This window comes from Mauremys mutica, chromosome 6 (assembly GCF_020497125.1).
Source record: "Mauremys mutica isolate MM-2020 ecotype Southern chromosome 6, ASM2049712v1, whole genome shotgun sequence".
Taxonomy (NCBI): domain Eukaryota; kingdom Metazoa; phylum Chordata; order Testudines; family Geoemydidae; genus Mauremys; species Mauremys mutica.
Window position 1 is genome coordinate 83891562 of NC_059077.1, and position 15500 is coordinate 83907061.

General features: G+C 39.1%; 1 protein-coding gene across 8 annotated transcripts in view; it reads left to right on the forward strand.

The window, feature by feature from the left end:
- Positions 1-15500, forward strand: part of CDC14B (cell division cycle 14B) — a 92479-nt gene that overhangs the window by 64841 nt on the left and 12138 nt on the right. For 2 of the 8 annotated variants that reach the window (XM_045021001.1, XM_045020998.1), the window contains 2 exons: positions 3645-3710; positions 3972-5920. The exons of 3 other annotated variants lie outside the window; for them this stretch is intronic. In XM_045021001.1, coding sequence (XP_044876936.1) covers positions 3645-3710; positions 3972-4011 — 106 coding nt within the window. In that variant the 3' untranslated portion in view covers positions 4012-5920. Of the gene's footprint in view, positions 1-3644; positions 3711-3971; positions 5921-15500 lie in introns of those variants that run through there. 3 more of the 8 variants (XM_045020995.1, XM_045021003.1, XM_045020997.1) reach the window with 3 other exon arrangements.

Below are 15500 nucleotides of genomic sequence, written 5' to 3' on the forward strand. Positions count from 1 at the left end.
CACAGTTCACTTTTGGGGGAGGGAATCCTCCTTTGTCTTGGCAAGGATTAATATGGAAAGAGAAAGAAATATAAAAACTAAGAGGAATTGGACTGACCACTGAGATATGAGAAAATAAACCATAGAAGCACACTGGCTTTGTATCACAGAGGTGTAGAAAATGCACAGAAAGTGTGTGTGTGTGTGTGTGTGTGTGTGAGAGTGATATGAGATATAGTACTGGTAATGAGATTTTATAATGGGAAAAGGATTCAGAATTTAAACTAGGTAGTCTGCTCTACAAGCACATGGAGAATTAAAAATGTAGATGGTTTAGAACAAGAGTGTGAGTGCCACTTTGTGTGTAAGCACATGGGTACAAAGTATATTTACTTCTGACAGCTACCACACGAGTTCTTGTATCTATCCATGTGCAAAGCAAGTATGCAGACCTAGACCCTCCCAAGTTGTGCTGGAAATGAGCATGAGATTCTAGCTCAGAATCTGTAGGTTACACAACCATTAATTAGGGGAATTTAAAGCCATCAGTATATTTTTTTCTAGTGCTGTCCTCTTTCACATTCACAGATATCAGTACATTGTGGAAGAGAGATACCAAATATATATTTCTCTTTTTTGGGAGTGAAACTGCCAAGAGGGCTTGCAACTTTCAGTTTGAAAACAAAAGAGCTAAACAAATTAAATCCAAATCACATATAATCTGTGGCTTGTATGTCATACAGCAGTTTCAAATAGTTTATTTTTGAAAGTGACAATTTTTTGTCTTGTGCTTGTTGTGAATATCTTTTAATTAGTCTATCAATAAATGCTGACGAGAAGAGCCTTATTTTGTTGGGAGGAGTGAATCGTTAGACTTGCAACTAGGACTTATGAGTTGGTGTTTATGTGCCATAAATACAAACTTAGTATGTGGTAGTGTTTTTTGTAGATTTTCCTTTTCTCTTCTCTTCCTTCTGCCCTTATCCTTAAATGCAAACTATTTTAAAAATAACAAACAAAATAAATCCTCTAATGGTTGGTAAAAGATAACCTGCAGGTCACTTCTAATGTAACATTGAGAGAATTTTCAGGGTATTATATACCATTTGATTCATATTAACAAATAGTTAAAAGCTATATTTAGTTTTTGTATAATTGTTTGGTTTGATTAGGTCGCCTTGACTGCATTGTTTTTATCAGTACTGATTTCTGTCCATGCTGACCTCTCTGGTTCTGGCTATTTCTTATATTCTTCATGCCTCTTCTGTTTTTGAGCCTCTTAGCTCTGTAGCTATTTGTACATTCAGTGACATACCGTTTCAGTTCCTGGAAAGCATCCTTATGAATAGATCCTCCCTCCTAGAGAACAGCAGGCATTCCCCAGTTCCTTTCTTCTCATTTGTCACAATGAAAAAAGACCTTCTGATAAATTATTATATGAAGAAGTGCTGCCACTTGAAGATCTTTTACAAACCTAGCATGATGCCTTCTGGCTCTGAGGAAAGACTTGTGCTCTTACAGATGAGGGATTCCTCAGTTCATAAATGAGCACTAACTTTGTAGAGTATTTGTAATTTGGCTTTCTGACACTGCTTCTGAAACTTCTGTCCCAGATTTTTCACTTTAAACTGTATCTGATCATGTTTCTGATACTTAACTTTGAGACCATACTGCTTCAATCAGTTGATGACCAGATCCTGCCATTCAAGATATCTCAATGCAAAATAGTGCCATCCAATAGGGTCACAATTCTGGAGTTCTTTTTCCACGAAAAAAAAGGCAGCTTGGTTGTAGTTCATATACACATCATGTGATTAAATTTATACCCTCTGATGGGCATTATAAAGAATGTCCTCCCTACGATATGGATGTGTTTTTATTTACCTGTAGCCTCTGGAGAAATCTTGTATGAAGCCAGTCTATCACAGAATGAGATGGCTTTTGCAGCTCTCCATTTGGTAAAGGATATGCAATCAATGGGTCACATCATGGAGCTTCCATTAGTGTATTCAAAACAAAACAAAAACTGGCTTCCCATCGTTTTTGCCTGAAGTTTATTCAACTTTGTCTTATTAAAAAAAAAAGGGGGGGTGTCCCCCCAAACTGACTGCATTATTCCAATTCAAGCCTAATAAATGCAGAGTAGAGGAGAACAGTTCTGACTTCTATTAATACTGTAGTATTGTTGTTAATCTAACTCAGCATGTCTTTTGTGACACAGTATTATTGTATCTATATAAACTTTATCATCCAATATAAACCCTTTGATTCTTTGGACATCAATGCCTAGCCAGTACTCTTTTATTTGGTGTCTGTGTATTTTAATAGTCTTTCCTATATGACCCCTGTTTCCATTTTTTTCATTGAATCTCATTTTATTTATAGGTATTGCATTGATTTCTTCAGATTTCATTTTTGTTGTAGCTGAATCAGTCTGTGATCAAAAATTCATTCTTAGCATTATATCCTCAGATTTGAGTCCTTCCTCATCCTTCAAACTGTGAAGAAATCATTAAGTAGTAGGTCCAGAATAACTCATCTCTCAGTAAAACTACAATATTTACTTCAAGTTTTCTGATGAGATTTATGAAGCCATCTCATGATTGTTCAATCAAGCCAATATGTACAATATTTTGCCTTTTCCTTCAGGTGACGCTATATATCTGCCATTGTCAATGCCTGGCTGTCCAGAATGAGAGGGGGTATTAACATGGCACTTTGTTTGCCATGGATGTGGATGAGAGAATGTAATGGAACTGCCAGGGATTCATGTTGCAGCCTAGGGTCATGATCTGCTCTGTGACATTAGGTTAACTGACTTGATCAATTGGCACCTCACTTTCCCATCGCTAGGACATGGCTGTTGTAGATTGGTCCATAAGTGATAGGTCAGAGTTCACATTTTACAAAGTGCATTTATCAGATCATTTTATGGTGAAATGTTATCCTCTTCTCTCTTCCTTCCAGAATGCAGACACTCCTTAAATTCTTATTGTTAATCTATTTAATTGGACCATTTACAGTAGAGGCAACATTTAATACTTATCCCATCTTGAAACAAAAAACTGGAATAATCCTACTACTGAGCACTTAAACTGCTTTTCATCCATGGAACTCAAAGTGCTTTACAGAGGTGGACACAGCATGTGTTCATATCCCCACTTTACAGACTGGGAAATGGAGGCACACAGCAAGGCAGTGACTGAGCCAGGAAAAGGACCCCCTTCTACCCCCCCTTGTAAACTATCCAGTAGAGGCTTGAGAAATTCCAACACCAGCTGCATGAAGTAAAGAAACTAACAGAACCCTCTTCCCTTCAAAATGGATAGAAATTAAGCTATTGTCCCACTCATTACACTATTAGCGCTCCATGTATTTAACAAGTTCTTGAGCTCCTTTGTTGTTAGCAATTTAGAAGAGAGGAAATAGTGTGTGTAGTGAGGATTTGGGGGGTTCAGTGGAATTGGACTATAGGAATCATTATGCCAAGGAATAATTGTGACTCTGTTGGCAGGAAAGGGGAAATATATGCAACAATTAATTTATAGGTCTCTTAGCTTTTTTTCTCACCAGAGAAGCACACCAGAGCTTTGTCTGTTTGTGATCTAATTCTAGCTTTAAAAAAATTAATATTTCTTTTCCATTCTTTTCTACTTTTCCCACAGTCTGATACCTCAGAAGGAGAAAAGGAAAAGGAATGCTTTACAGCAAATGCGTTTAATGAAATTATGGTACTTTGAATCTTCTGCTTTTTCTTTACAAAGGCTTTTTTCCTACTCTTTGTAATCAGAACAGTAGTCTGTGCTTTCTTTACAATTGATAATTTATTCTCTATAAAAGTATCAAGTCTTTTTTTTTTACAATTTTTGCTTTGTACTATTATGCTTAGCTTACACTGGCAGAAATGTTAGAAAGATTTTGCACTTGCTTTGTTTTTTGAATTTAAAATTGGATGGTTTTTATTCCTCAAAATCTGTTTTTTATCATTTCAGTGGTCACTCCATACCAAGGACCAGGACAGTGCTGCGTTAAGTAAAAAGAAGTGACTGAAGAGGATGCTCTGGAGGGGTGGGGGAATGGAATATTGCTATGGAACTTTAAAAGTCTTTCCTTTCAAAGAAATTAGCTGCAAAATGCAGCTAAGATTTAGCAGAAAAACTCCTCCTAATTTGTAGAAGAAAATGACCAGTTTAAGATGCTTGACAAACAGTTCAGCTTTCTAATTCTAAACGTTTTCTCAAATGTTAAAAAAAAAAAAAACCACCTTGTAAATTTAGACTCAGGTGTAAATATCTAAACTCTCTATTATAAAGAGGGTTTACTAGTGGGTATGATGCATGTGTGTAATTGTGATGGCAATCACTTAGCTGCTGGCCACCATAAGAAGTGAAGATGTGGTGGGAGCTTTTAAATATTTAATTCACTGTTGTCCGTCCAAGCTGATCTCAGTGTCCAATACAGAGCAAATCTTGGGAAGGCAAGATTTTATTCTCATAACATTGTACTTTCCTGTTGATTTGGATAGCCTTCCTTATTTTGTATGGATTTTTTTATGAAGCTGTAATGTTAAATACCCAAACTAATTACTGTACGCCAAAGACTGCTTTATTTCAAAGGGTTTTTAAAAAAAAAAAAATTAACTAAAAGCTGTTAACTGTTTTATTAGTAATAGCTTTTAGTTGCTCAAATTGCTTGAAAACATTGATTTTTCCTACCAGAGTTTATAATTTAAAGCAGCACCATCAACTTAGATTACATGGCTAGTTGAAAACTTTTTACCTACTTGTGCTACAGGTAATACCTAAGGTACTCAATCTTTCAGACATGGTAATAGTTCCTAAAGTTTATGCATCAGACCATCTTTATGGTCATTGTCATAGTTTCCCTTGTTTAATCATTTTCTTCCATACTGGGGTTAGGGGAAATAGAGGCACTTAAAAAAAATGAGTTGTGATTGTAAAACCACTGAAATTGGCAGTGGGGAGCAGGTGTAGTCAGTCATTTTTTAAAAACAGTTATTTCAAGGTGGCGGTGCTCCTTGAAACATCCACGTACTTTTGTTTACCAAAAAAAAAAGCCCATGATACCTAATTATCTGTTAAATGTCATTGTAATTTTTTAAAGGTGACCTAGGATTTGAAATTTTATTTATTTCTTTTTCAGTACTCTCTTCTAAATCAGAAAAGTTTTTCCCTCCAGATTTATCCTATTATATTTGAACAGCTTATTTCCCCCCCAGTATCTTTGTTTGCCAACATCACATTTGACATGTGCACACCCCTCAGAACAGATCTGTTACTGCATAGCCAACAGTAAAAAGAGGTTTGTTTTTATGAGTTCTGTATAAATACATCTGGGGAGGAAGGTTGAAATGTTACTCAGCAGAGGTTTTTTTTGTCCTGAAGAAAGACCTACTGTCTTGCAGTGGGAGGGAATGTTTCTACTAAATTTAAACAGTGCTAGGCAAGGTTCAACACCTAGGTCTAATTTAATCCCCTTATTAGAGCATTAAAAAAAATCATCATGGTAATTGAAGGGTGTTTCCTAGATAGTGTAAGTAACAATATGTTGGCTTGACTAGCTTTTGATGCTAAAGGCAGAAGAGTATTAGTCCAGGATATGGTTACTTGTTAAGTTAACGGAAGCACCTCCCAAATTGTTCTGAACTTTTTAATTATACAAACTTGAATGTAAAGAAGATAGAAGAAAAGGTTCTTCCAGTATGGAATCAAAACCTTGAAGAGGTATTTAATATCTTTTTTTTTCTTTTTTTTGGAAGAAGAAACCCTGTTGATTCATCTGACTTTGCTCCTTTGCTTTGTACAGCTGAGAGAGACTTGTCTCCAGGGAGATGGTAATCTTAGGCTTTGGCTACACTTACACTTCAAAGCGCTGCCGCGGTAGCGCTGCCGCGGCAGCACTTTGAAGCGCTAAGTGTAGTCAAAGCACCAGCGCTGGGAGAAAGCTCTCCCAGCGCTGTCCGTACTCCACCTTCCTGTGGGGAATAACAGACAGCGCTGGGAGCGCGGCTCCCAGCGCTGGGGCTTTGACCACACTGGCGCTTTGCAGCGCCGCAATTTGCAGCGCTGCAGAGGGTGTGTTTTCACACCCTGCTGCAGCGCTGCAAATTTGTAAGTGTAGCCAAGCCCATAGTGTTTATATTGTCTTTCAGAGCAATTGGGAGCGAGAGGCTGAGCCACATCATTCTGGGGACAAGAGCCTTGCTAACCTTGTGAAGGGAGGAGGGACAAAATGAGTCAATGGGTTTTTTAAAACAATTCCCTCTCTGCTAACATAGCCCCTTTGTTTTTTTTATTTGGGGGAGCAGAGCGCTCTTTACACTGATGAAGAATTAGAGGCCCTGTTGTGCTAGACTGGCGAGTCCAACTTCCACCGGTGACCCAGAAGAGAGGATGTGCAGTTAATGATTAATTGAAAATGTGCTCCCTGAACAATCCTTGTGGATTTTTCTTTTTTAAACCAAAGTGTGTGTGTCAGCCCAGGCCCTGTGGGGGCTGCCTCCCCCATACCTCTCACTTCTGCAGCTGCAGTTCTTGGGTAAGCCTGGAATGCTCTGAGCAGCTGCCTGCCTGAACGTAGGGGAGCACCTAGTAAAGGGTGACTTCCCTCTGCCCCATCCTTTCCAGCAGCTGCCAGGGCAGCCCAAGAGAGTGGGGAGATAATAACAGAGACAACACTCAAAACTCATGATTCTCTACCCCTATCCTGGTCAGAGCCAGCCTAGCAGTTGCTCTTAACTTGTGCCAGATGGGACTGTCTGCCTGTTGTGGATAGCTGATGCATAACACATTCCACACTCTCACCCTTCCCTCCTCCCCATCTTGGGCCACCTATGCCCTGCTATACTGGCTCCGTGCAACTCCAGGTGGGTAGAATCCCCAGCAGGGACATTGTGAGGGATTCCACTCCTTTTATTACCTGAGTGACGCAAGGCAAGAGATTTTTGCCTCCACTGTAATAACTGGAGCTCCTTGATCTTTTTCAAAAAATAAAATGTTTGCCTCTAAAGCTGAAAGGGACACCATGGTGCTAGGTGCTGTACAGGTAAAAAAATTTTAAATGTCCTAACCCTGGGGAGGTCACAGTTCCACTTTTTACAAGCCTAAACAGCTGAATGAGGGGATAGTAAGGTGGTTGGGAGGAGTAAATTAAAAAAAACACAATAAGGCTTTTGGACAGTATGTAGTAGTTTTAACTTCCCGGCTGCCTTCCCAGTTCTTTGTTTTCTAAGTATTTTCATATTTTGTGTACATGTTTGTGCTTTACCTCAGCACTGAAGTGAAACTGAGGAGTCGTCTGTTGTTGGCAAATATTGAACTGATTTGTTCAGTTAAAGTCTGCCCCCAAAATAATGTAATAGGTATAATTTGCTTATACATATGCACAGGTTGAGTTGTTTGTACTTTCCGTTGAACCTGAAAAGAATCAGACTAGGGTTTCTTTTTTAAGAATCACCTCAACATTTGAAGTTTTAGCAAACTTTGAAATTACATTTTAAAAAAACAGATTAACTCTCGGACTTTCAATTTTGTATCATTGTTTTAAACATCAAATACTGATTTTAACTGAAAAACAAAGCCCATCACAAATGTCTATTACATATAGTGAAAGTCTCTAAACAGTTTCACAGTTTTGTTAGGTATGAAGATTCTGGGCTACCATTTTTCACTTCCGTACATCTTACGGTTGCAGAGAAACGCACAAATGCTACTGCCATTCTGTATTTGACTATTCAAATCAGCATTACTATTTAGCGACCAACTTTACCTCCTCAGAGCCTATGTAATTTTAACATTTAGCTCGTATTTTCAATCTGACATTTTGCCTTGCATTTGCACCATATGTACCAAAGTTGTCTACCCGCAATTCTGAAAGCGAGGGGAGAAAGTGTGCCAAATGGAATGTACATGTAAAACAGGCAGCTGGAGACCTAGTACTCGTGTGTGCTGAGAAGCTAATTATCCCTGCTGTGATGGATGTATAATTCTGGGTGGGTGGCCCATCATTTTTTCACCATCCACCCTTTTATACTGATATATATATAGTGAAAATCCTACTTAAAATACATAGTAACTATTGGGTATCTTGGGTCAAGTTGCTGCTTTTCAGCAAAGTGTCAGTAATTTATATTAAAGTTACTCCCAGATCTTGACCTGTTGTTCCAACTGTAAATAGGAAAGTGCTGCAGATGTGCTGCTGTTTTTAAAGACTGGACAAAAACTATTAAGCTAGGATTTGTATAAAATGAGACGCACATTTTAAGTGGAAGAAAAATCAACAATTATGTTAATCAGATTGTTCTGCAATTTTATAATAATGGTTTGCAGACTTTCATTTGTCTTGTGTACAGAGTCTGGAAAGTTCTTTAAAATGTACTGAATAATCAGTACTGCTCATCCTGATTTTTTTTTTAAATTGTATATTTCTAATCATATTTTTTTAAATCAGATTGAATGACAGAATGGGAGTTTTATTTTGCTGAAGGTATTTTTAAGATAAAGCTTCATGATGTCTTGTAAACTTAGTTTGATATGCATTTGTCATTTGGAAATCTTGCATATTGTAACTTGTTTTATATAAAATATTGAATAGTAATAATTGTAAATATGAATTGTGTACAAATAAAACTATTAACCTGATGTTTCTTATTACCAACAACCTTGACAATCAGATTAGTTAGAGTCTGCATTGGTGTGGGTGGTTTCCAACAGTAGATCAACAAATGGTAACATTTTTGTGACTATTCACTGAAATGCATAATATATTAATCTTGCCTCGTTGACCAACATAAAGTGCAAAATTATAAGGGATAACTTTTTTCATTTACTTAAATGATGAAAACTCTTAATTCTCATGAATGATTCTTGCCTTGTTAAATACGTTTACTCTGTGAAGATGCTTACCTACAGCAAGATTAGAGGAGTGAGATTCAGGAAGCTAAGGTTTTTATTTTTTCACTCAGTTACTGACTTTGCTTTGAGCAAATCACTTAACCTTCTTGTGCATCTTTCCTCACCTGTATAGTGCTGCAAGATAAAAATATCAAGTGCAAAATATATCAAATTTTATTGAAATTATGATGTAATACAATACACAAAATGTTGCAAAAGGGTGCACTGCAAACTCTTTAACTGAAAACTTCAAAATTTCACAGAAAAATTGTTCTATTGGCCAACTTTGCAATTCTGTATAAACTCAACAGTGGTCAAGCTGGGCTAGCCTAAAGTCAACCTGTGCCACTGGTGGTTGCCTCTGTCAAACAACAAAAACACACTAGACTCAGCTAATCTGCAAATTTTTAAAACTCTAACACACAGCCTCATCCTTCTTCCCAAAAGCATAAATAAACCTTCCTCCCGTCCTCCTGATATGTTTCCCATGCATATAACATCATCCTGTTGGTCTTGTACAGCAAAATGCTAATCTTCACTTCTCATCCTTTTCTGCTTTGAAATTGGTTAAAGATAATTATACACTTATAAATATAAAAGTTTTTACATGACCTGAATAATCTGCATGCTAGAGAATGAATGAGTCTCACGGCAATAGATTTATCACTGTGTGTAACTGTTCTAAGCCTGCGTGTCAATCACTGACGGCTTATCATTGCAAAGACCAACAGTCAGAGCAGAAACACTTTTTTAAAAAAAATTATACATAGTCCAGATCTGCAGGGAGGAAATGAAAATGACGGGCATCCCAAGGGAGAATGTGCTGTCCTATCAAAACCATTTACTCTCTGTTAAGAATTGGGCACACTGCTGTGTTTTGAAAAAGCAGGGGGCTTATCTCAGGCCCAATGGGATAAAATGTTAATGAAACCTGTGTTTACTGTTACAACACTAAATAGTTAAGAGGGTTGGGGTTTTGTCAAGTTGCTGGCTTACTTGCACTGTAACCATGACCATTGATCTTCTTAACCTTTTACTAAAGATGCAGGAAAAAGGAAACAGTGCATTAATGCATTTGAAACAAAATATTAAGTAAGGCTTTGATAATATCTTTTATTCCCTTTAGCTGTGATGAGTTTTTAATAAGAAAAATCCCTGTTTGAGAGTCTTAAAGCTGGAATTAATTGTAATTTTGGGGGGAAAAGTAGTGAGGTGAAACGGGATGGAGCTCCTGTTGAAGTCCAGTTTTGTTTCCTTGAAGACAAAACAAGAAATACAAAAGAGAACAGAAAAGATTAGAAAAAATGCAGCTTCTGCCTTTAGCACTGACTGTATCTTGCAACCTTGCTGTTGGAGAGAGGTAGGCACAGCTCCCCCTTAGCCACTGCAATGTCAAACTTATATCAGCACTGAGCTGTTTATGGCACAGGTTTTAGCTACCTCACTGGTCAAACTTACAGTAGTGTTGCTAAATGAGGTGAGAGAGGAAAGAAGAAACTAAGTAGGGAAGGAAAAGGATGCACAAAGGAGGTAGTGGCAGCACATCTCACGTTCCAGATGTTCAGGAGTCAACCAAGGCAGTTGGTGATAGCACTGGTTCCCTCTTCGATAGAGTAAGGACAGCATGCCTTTCAGGATCAGGATGGTGAGGGTCCCATGAGGTGGCAGATGTGATGAGGAGGCTTGCTCCTTTCAGTCCACCTGTTCCCACTGTGACACCCCCCCCCAAACAATGTTCAAGAAAGGGTGACATCACATTAACCCATCAATTGTCAACATTTCCTCCCGTTTCTACAATGTTTTAGCTCTTTATGGCACCCTAACAGCACCCCAGTCAGCTGGTGACTTCACCAGCAGCCTTGAATATTCTTTATCACCAGTCTTTGAACCTAAACAATCCAGTTTGTACCAGTATATTTGCTTTTGACATTTTCTAACTTTTAAAAACAGTTGTGTACCAGGCTGCGTTGGATTTCTGTTACCTTGGTCAAATGAGTAGAGGCCTCTGCACCACCACAGTCACCTCTGGAATTAAAGATTTTGTTTTGCCTATAGTTTATAGTTGTCCATATTGCAAAGTCTCCACACTTGATGCATTTGAAGAAGTTGGGTTTTTCCCCACAAAAGCTTATGACCAAATAAATCTAAGTCTTTAAGGTGCCACCGGACTCCTTGTTTTTCCACACTTGACAGTCTGTGCAGGAAACGGGACAGAATAAAATAACAAAGGTGGTGTGGGTTATCGTTCTAATGCATTAGGAAATCTGTGGTCTTGAGAGGAAAGTGTTTTCCTGATTCCAACTGGTGAGTTTAGCCTGAAGCACAAGGAGGGAGAACACTTATTTTTTCTCTAGTAGATGCAGGTGGAAGGTATGTGCCTCAATCATATCCCATACTGGTACATTCCACAGCTTAACTGCGTGTGCTAAAAAGTTTTATCTGTTTTTAAATGACCATTCAATTTGTCCTTGTGGTTTTGTTCTTTCCTGAGTCATCTAGATTTGGATGCTGTTAGGCAAAGGATGCTGTACTACCTGGACTATTTAATTTAGCAGTTTCTATGCAGATTGTGAAAAGATGACAGTGGTTGTTTAAGAAAACATGTCAAAACCAGAAACCTTATGGTAATGCCAATCACCTGTCATATAGCTGAGGATACAGGTACTGGAATTTAAATGAAAGGAATCAACTCCTGTGTATGTTTGCAGGGGTGTGGGGAAGTTCGGTGCTTTTTCTCCACCCTCCTGGCAACACTTACAATTTGACTTTGGCACTGTGACAGGATTCTGGTAATTATTGAAAAGTTTCAGCCACTGCAGTAAGTTTTCCTGTAGGGGTGAATTATTCATATAATGGAGCATTTCGGATTTTTGCTAGGATGGTCTTCCTGCTCAATGGAAACTTGTCCTTTAAAATAACTTCTTCTCCCTGACTGGTAGACACTCAAAGAGAAAAGGAACAGATGATGTGCAGGACCAGCTGTTTTTATTTTTTTCATGGCTATGGCTTCCATGTTCAAAGGCATTTGTCCTGTCAGGGAAAACCACCACCTTAGTCATACAGCTCCATCCAACCTAAGGCTTTCTGAAGAGATGGTAAATGAGATTCTTGTAAATCTCACTCCAGTTCCTACTCAGAAGCACCTACCAGACATGCAAAGCATGAGGTGTACACATACTCACACTGAAACACAGGCAAGAGGTCTCACTTTAATAACTAGTACTGTCTCTTGCAGGGCACAGCTGCCCAACACTGCCTACTCATTCCATGCCACAGTTTCCAGCTCCCAGAGTTTTGTCATTCCTGGCATTCACATGGTTCAGGCCTCAAGCTGGGTCACACTGATTTTAATCTCCCTGTGGGGTTCAGACATTCACACACAAGTCCCAAGGAAACAAAAAGGTTGTTCTGAGTCTTTCATTTTGAAGCGCATTCCATGCTACCTCTACAAGTTGTATTTAAAACTCCAGGTTCCAATTCTGTGTTTGTCACAGAATACATTCACTGGAGCAAAACTATTATTTCTATAGCTAACTATACCATGCTTGTCCAGCTCCTGTTCATATGAAAGTGAACCAAGTCTTCTGAGGAAAAATTGTTTTCCGCATCACCCAAGCATGCTATTTGTAGAGTAGGTTTGTCTGGTCTGTGAATATAAATTCTGACTTTTTCTCCATCCCTTTACCCTCAATGTATGAGATACTCTGCTAAGTTTAGATAATGTTCTGTGGGGGAGGGAAATGGAACAAGCTTTCCTGCTACAACATGCATCAGTATATTCAAGGTTTGTCTTAAAAGCTAAGTCTAAATACAATGCTCTGCACAGAACTCTATGTAAATAATGCAGTCAGGTCAGATAAAACTAGTAAGGCTGAAGCACCATCGCTGTGGAGTGTACACACAAGCTTCTATGGTCTACAACAATTGCAGTTAACTGCTTCTCCAGTCACTAGCAGTTTTGGAAAAGGCAAATTGCATTTTCATTTAACAGCTAATATCCTTCTCTGCTGCTCAGGCAGAAAGTGCAGATGCTGGGTTCCTTATCCTCTCTTACTCAGAGCCAGGCTCCCTGTTCTACTTCCCTAACCAAGGGTAGCAGAAGTCTTGCTTTGTAGAAACCTGGCCTTAGGAAGCCCAGAAGGGTGGGAGTGTCTGTCTTGACCAGACCATAGAAAGCTAAATTAACCACCTATTTATTACAGCAGCAGCTAGGGGGCAAAAACAAACTGGAGGAAGAGAGGCGCTCTAGACTAAGTGAACAAATCCTGGGTGGTTGGTTTCCTCTTCTATTCCATAGATTCAAACCACCCTTTCCATCATGCACTACTGAAAAGTACTCAGGTAGTAAGTGCTGAGACTAACAAATCAGTCAGCTGCAGTTCATTCTCTCATCCTCTCCCCATCAGCAGAATTGTGCATGCTTTGCAGTATTTTGGTATGGTTTATGTACATATATTGACTGCTATAAATTTATACTTGAAGAAGGCAAGGTCAAAGAATGGAGCATTCGTGTAGTCATGAAATGAGCCCAAGAATTAAACGATGGCTACGTCAAGATGGTTGGATTGTGTAGTTTCCAGACCCTTTGCAACTGTTTGTAAACAGGAAAAAATATATAATAATTTTGAAAGACAGTCAGTGCGGACAGCAGGAAGGACTCAAACAAGTAACTGTTCTCCAGTATCAGAACTGTGGAAGTGGGAATTAAATTAATTAAGCATTAATTTTTCAGGGCTAGGATTCCATTGCACCTTTGGAAAAATAATTTTAGATCTAATGCAATTGTTCTACGATAGTGAAAAAAATAATTCCAAGTTATATTCATAGCACTTTGGGTTTTGGTTTCATTAGATTGCATGTGCTAAGCAGATTCAGGCATAATTATAAGTCTGATAGCAGACCTCAAAGGAAAACCCAGCTGCTATAAGGAAAGTGAGGTTGATGTAGTAGGTTTAATCTGCCATGCACCCCTACTGAACCCATTCCCAGCATGGGAGCAGTGTTGCTGGCAGAAGAGATGAAAATTTAGCCTTGTCCAGGAGTCCCCAGTAGCATGCCCACTGTAATTTCTAGAACACAGTTTTTATTCTTTGTCTCACAATCAGCTTTGTATTAGGTATATATTCTGCCTGCTTGAAAACTTCCTTCTAGGTGCTTACAATATGTCAGAACACACCAGTGAAGAAGAAAGTGAGCCCAGATCTGTCAATGGATTTCCAGCGCCTGCCGCAAGTCCTCCAGCAGAGAAGACCTCAGTTTGGAAGGGAGTGGTAGCTGGCCTTTCACACCTGTTGCATGTGATGAGGAAAAGTCTCCTCCCTAGGCATGTGGAGCAACTAGTGTTTCTCTTCCACCAGAGGAAGAGTGGGAGCTGGCTGAGGAGTCAATACTGATCAGCTCTGCAGCTTCACTGTATGTGTAGTAGTCTCAGCTCTTCACCAAAAGTTGTGTGTTCAAGTGGCTTACAACCTGATCTCAGGCGAAGTTCAGCTGATGTTTCAGAGGTCTAAAGAAAAGATTTTTCAACTTTTGAACTCAAGCCCATTTATGTTGAGTAACATGACTTTGCTTTTCCAATGGAAAGTGTTGCTGAAACAAGGACACTGGAGAAAAGCAGCTAGAAACAAGTCCTGATTGAAGTCACAGACCACACTCCTCTCTTCCACCATTGCAGAGGTGCGCTCTCTTTTCTGTTCCCAGGCTGCTGCCCTGCATCTTCCTCCCCACCACCACCAAAAAAGAAAATTAAAGGTTAATTTATCCTCCACTTTTCCTCTGCAAAAAAAGAAAAAAAGCGCAGACACAGGAGTTTGGTCCTCCTATCCTTACACAGTGAGATTTGGCCACATTTCAGTTTTCATGTGACTGAATCTTAAAAGCAGAACATTCATCCTATCCAGCCTTCCATTGTTCTGTTGCAGTTAGATGTGCAAGGAATGGAGAGCACAGAAAGAAGAAAACTGCATGAGCGTGCAGTCAGAGCAGGTAGGAAAGGAACCCAGCCTGTGCAGGAATTCAAAGGCTTTTTCTCTGTGCCTCAGAAGCAGTAACCAGAGGTGGCTGGTGGTAGCTGCTCCTGTTGGCCACTAATGAGCCCCTCTTCCCATTTCCTTCCCTTGCAAACAGTGTCCAAACACCAACTCTGCTCCAGTGCAGCTTTAACAATTTATGTCCCTTTTGCAGCTCATATTTAAGCCTTTGCAATAGTTGTGTGGGGGGAAAAAAAAGGAAAGAATCACTTAGTACCCAACTTGGGCAGCCACTCGGATCTCTTATCCTCAGCATTAAAGCAGAGCCCATCTCTTCCTCTACCCCACACTCAATCAGCTCTCTCATGAGTGAGTAGACTTGTACCTAAAGTCTTAGAATTTACTTTAATGGGAGCAACTGCCAAAAGCTGGAGTTGCTTCTTAAAGCAAAGTTTTCTACAGCAAGGGATGAACCAAACATTTCAATTCACACAACTCTTCCACATACAAGTAGTTGGGGTTAGGACCTGGCTATTCTACAGTACACAAATAGGATTTCCATTTCTCACGCTCTACTAAAGGAGGACATTTTAAAAAAACTGAAAGTGTAAATGTGCCGCAGAGAAGTTTTTAGTTAAAT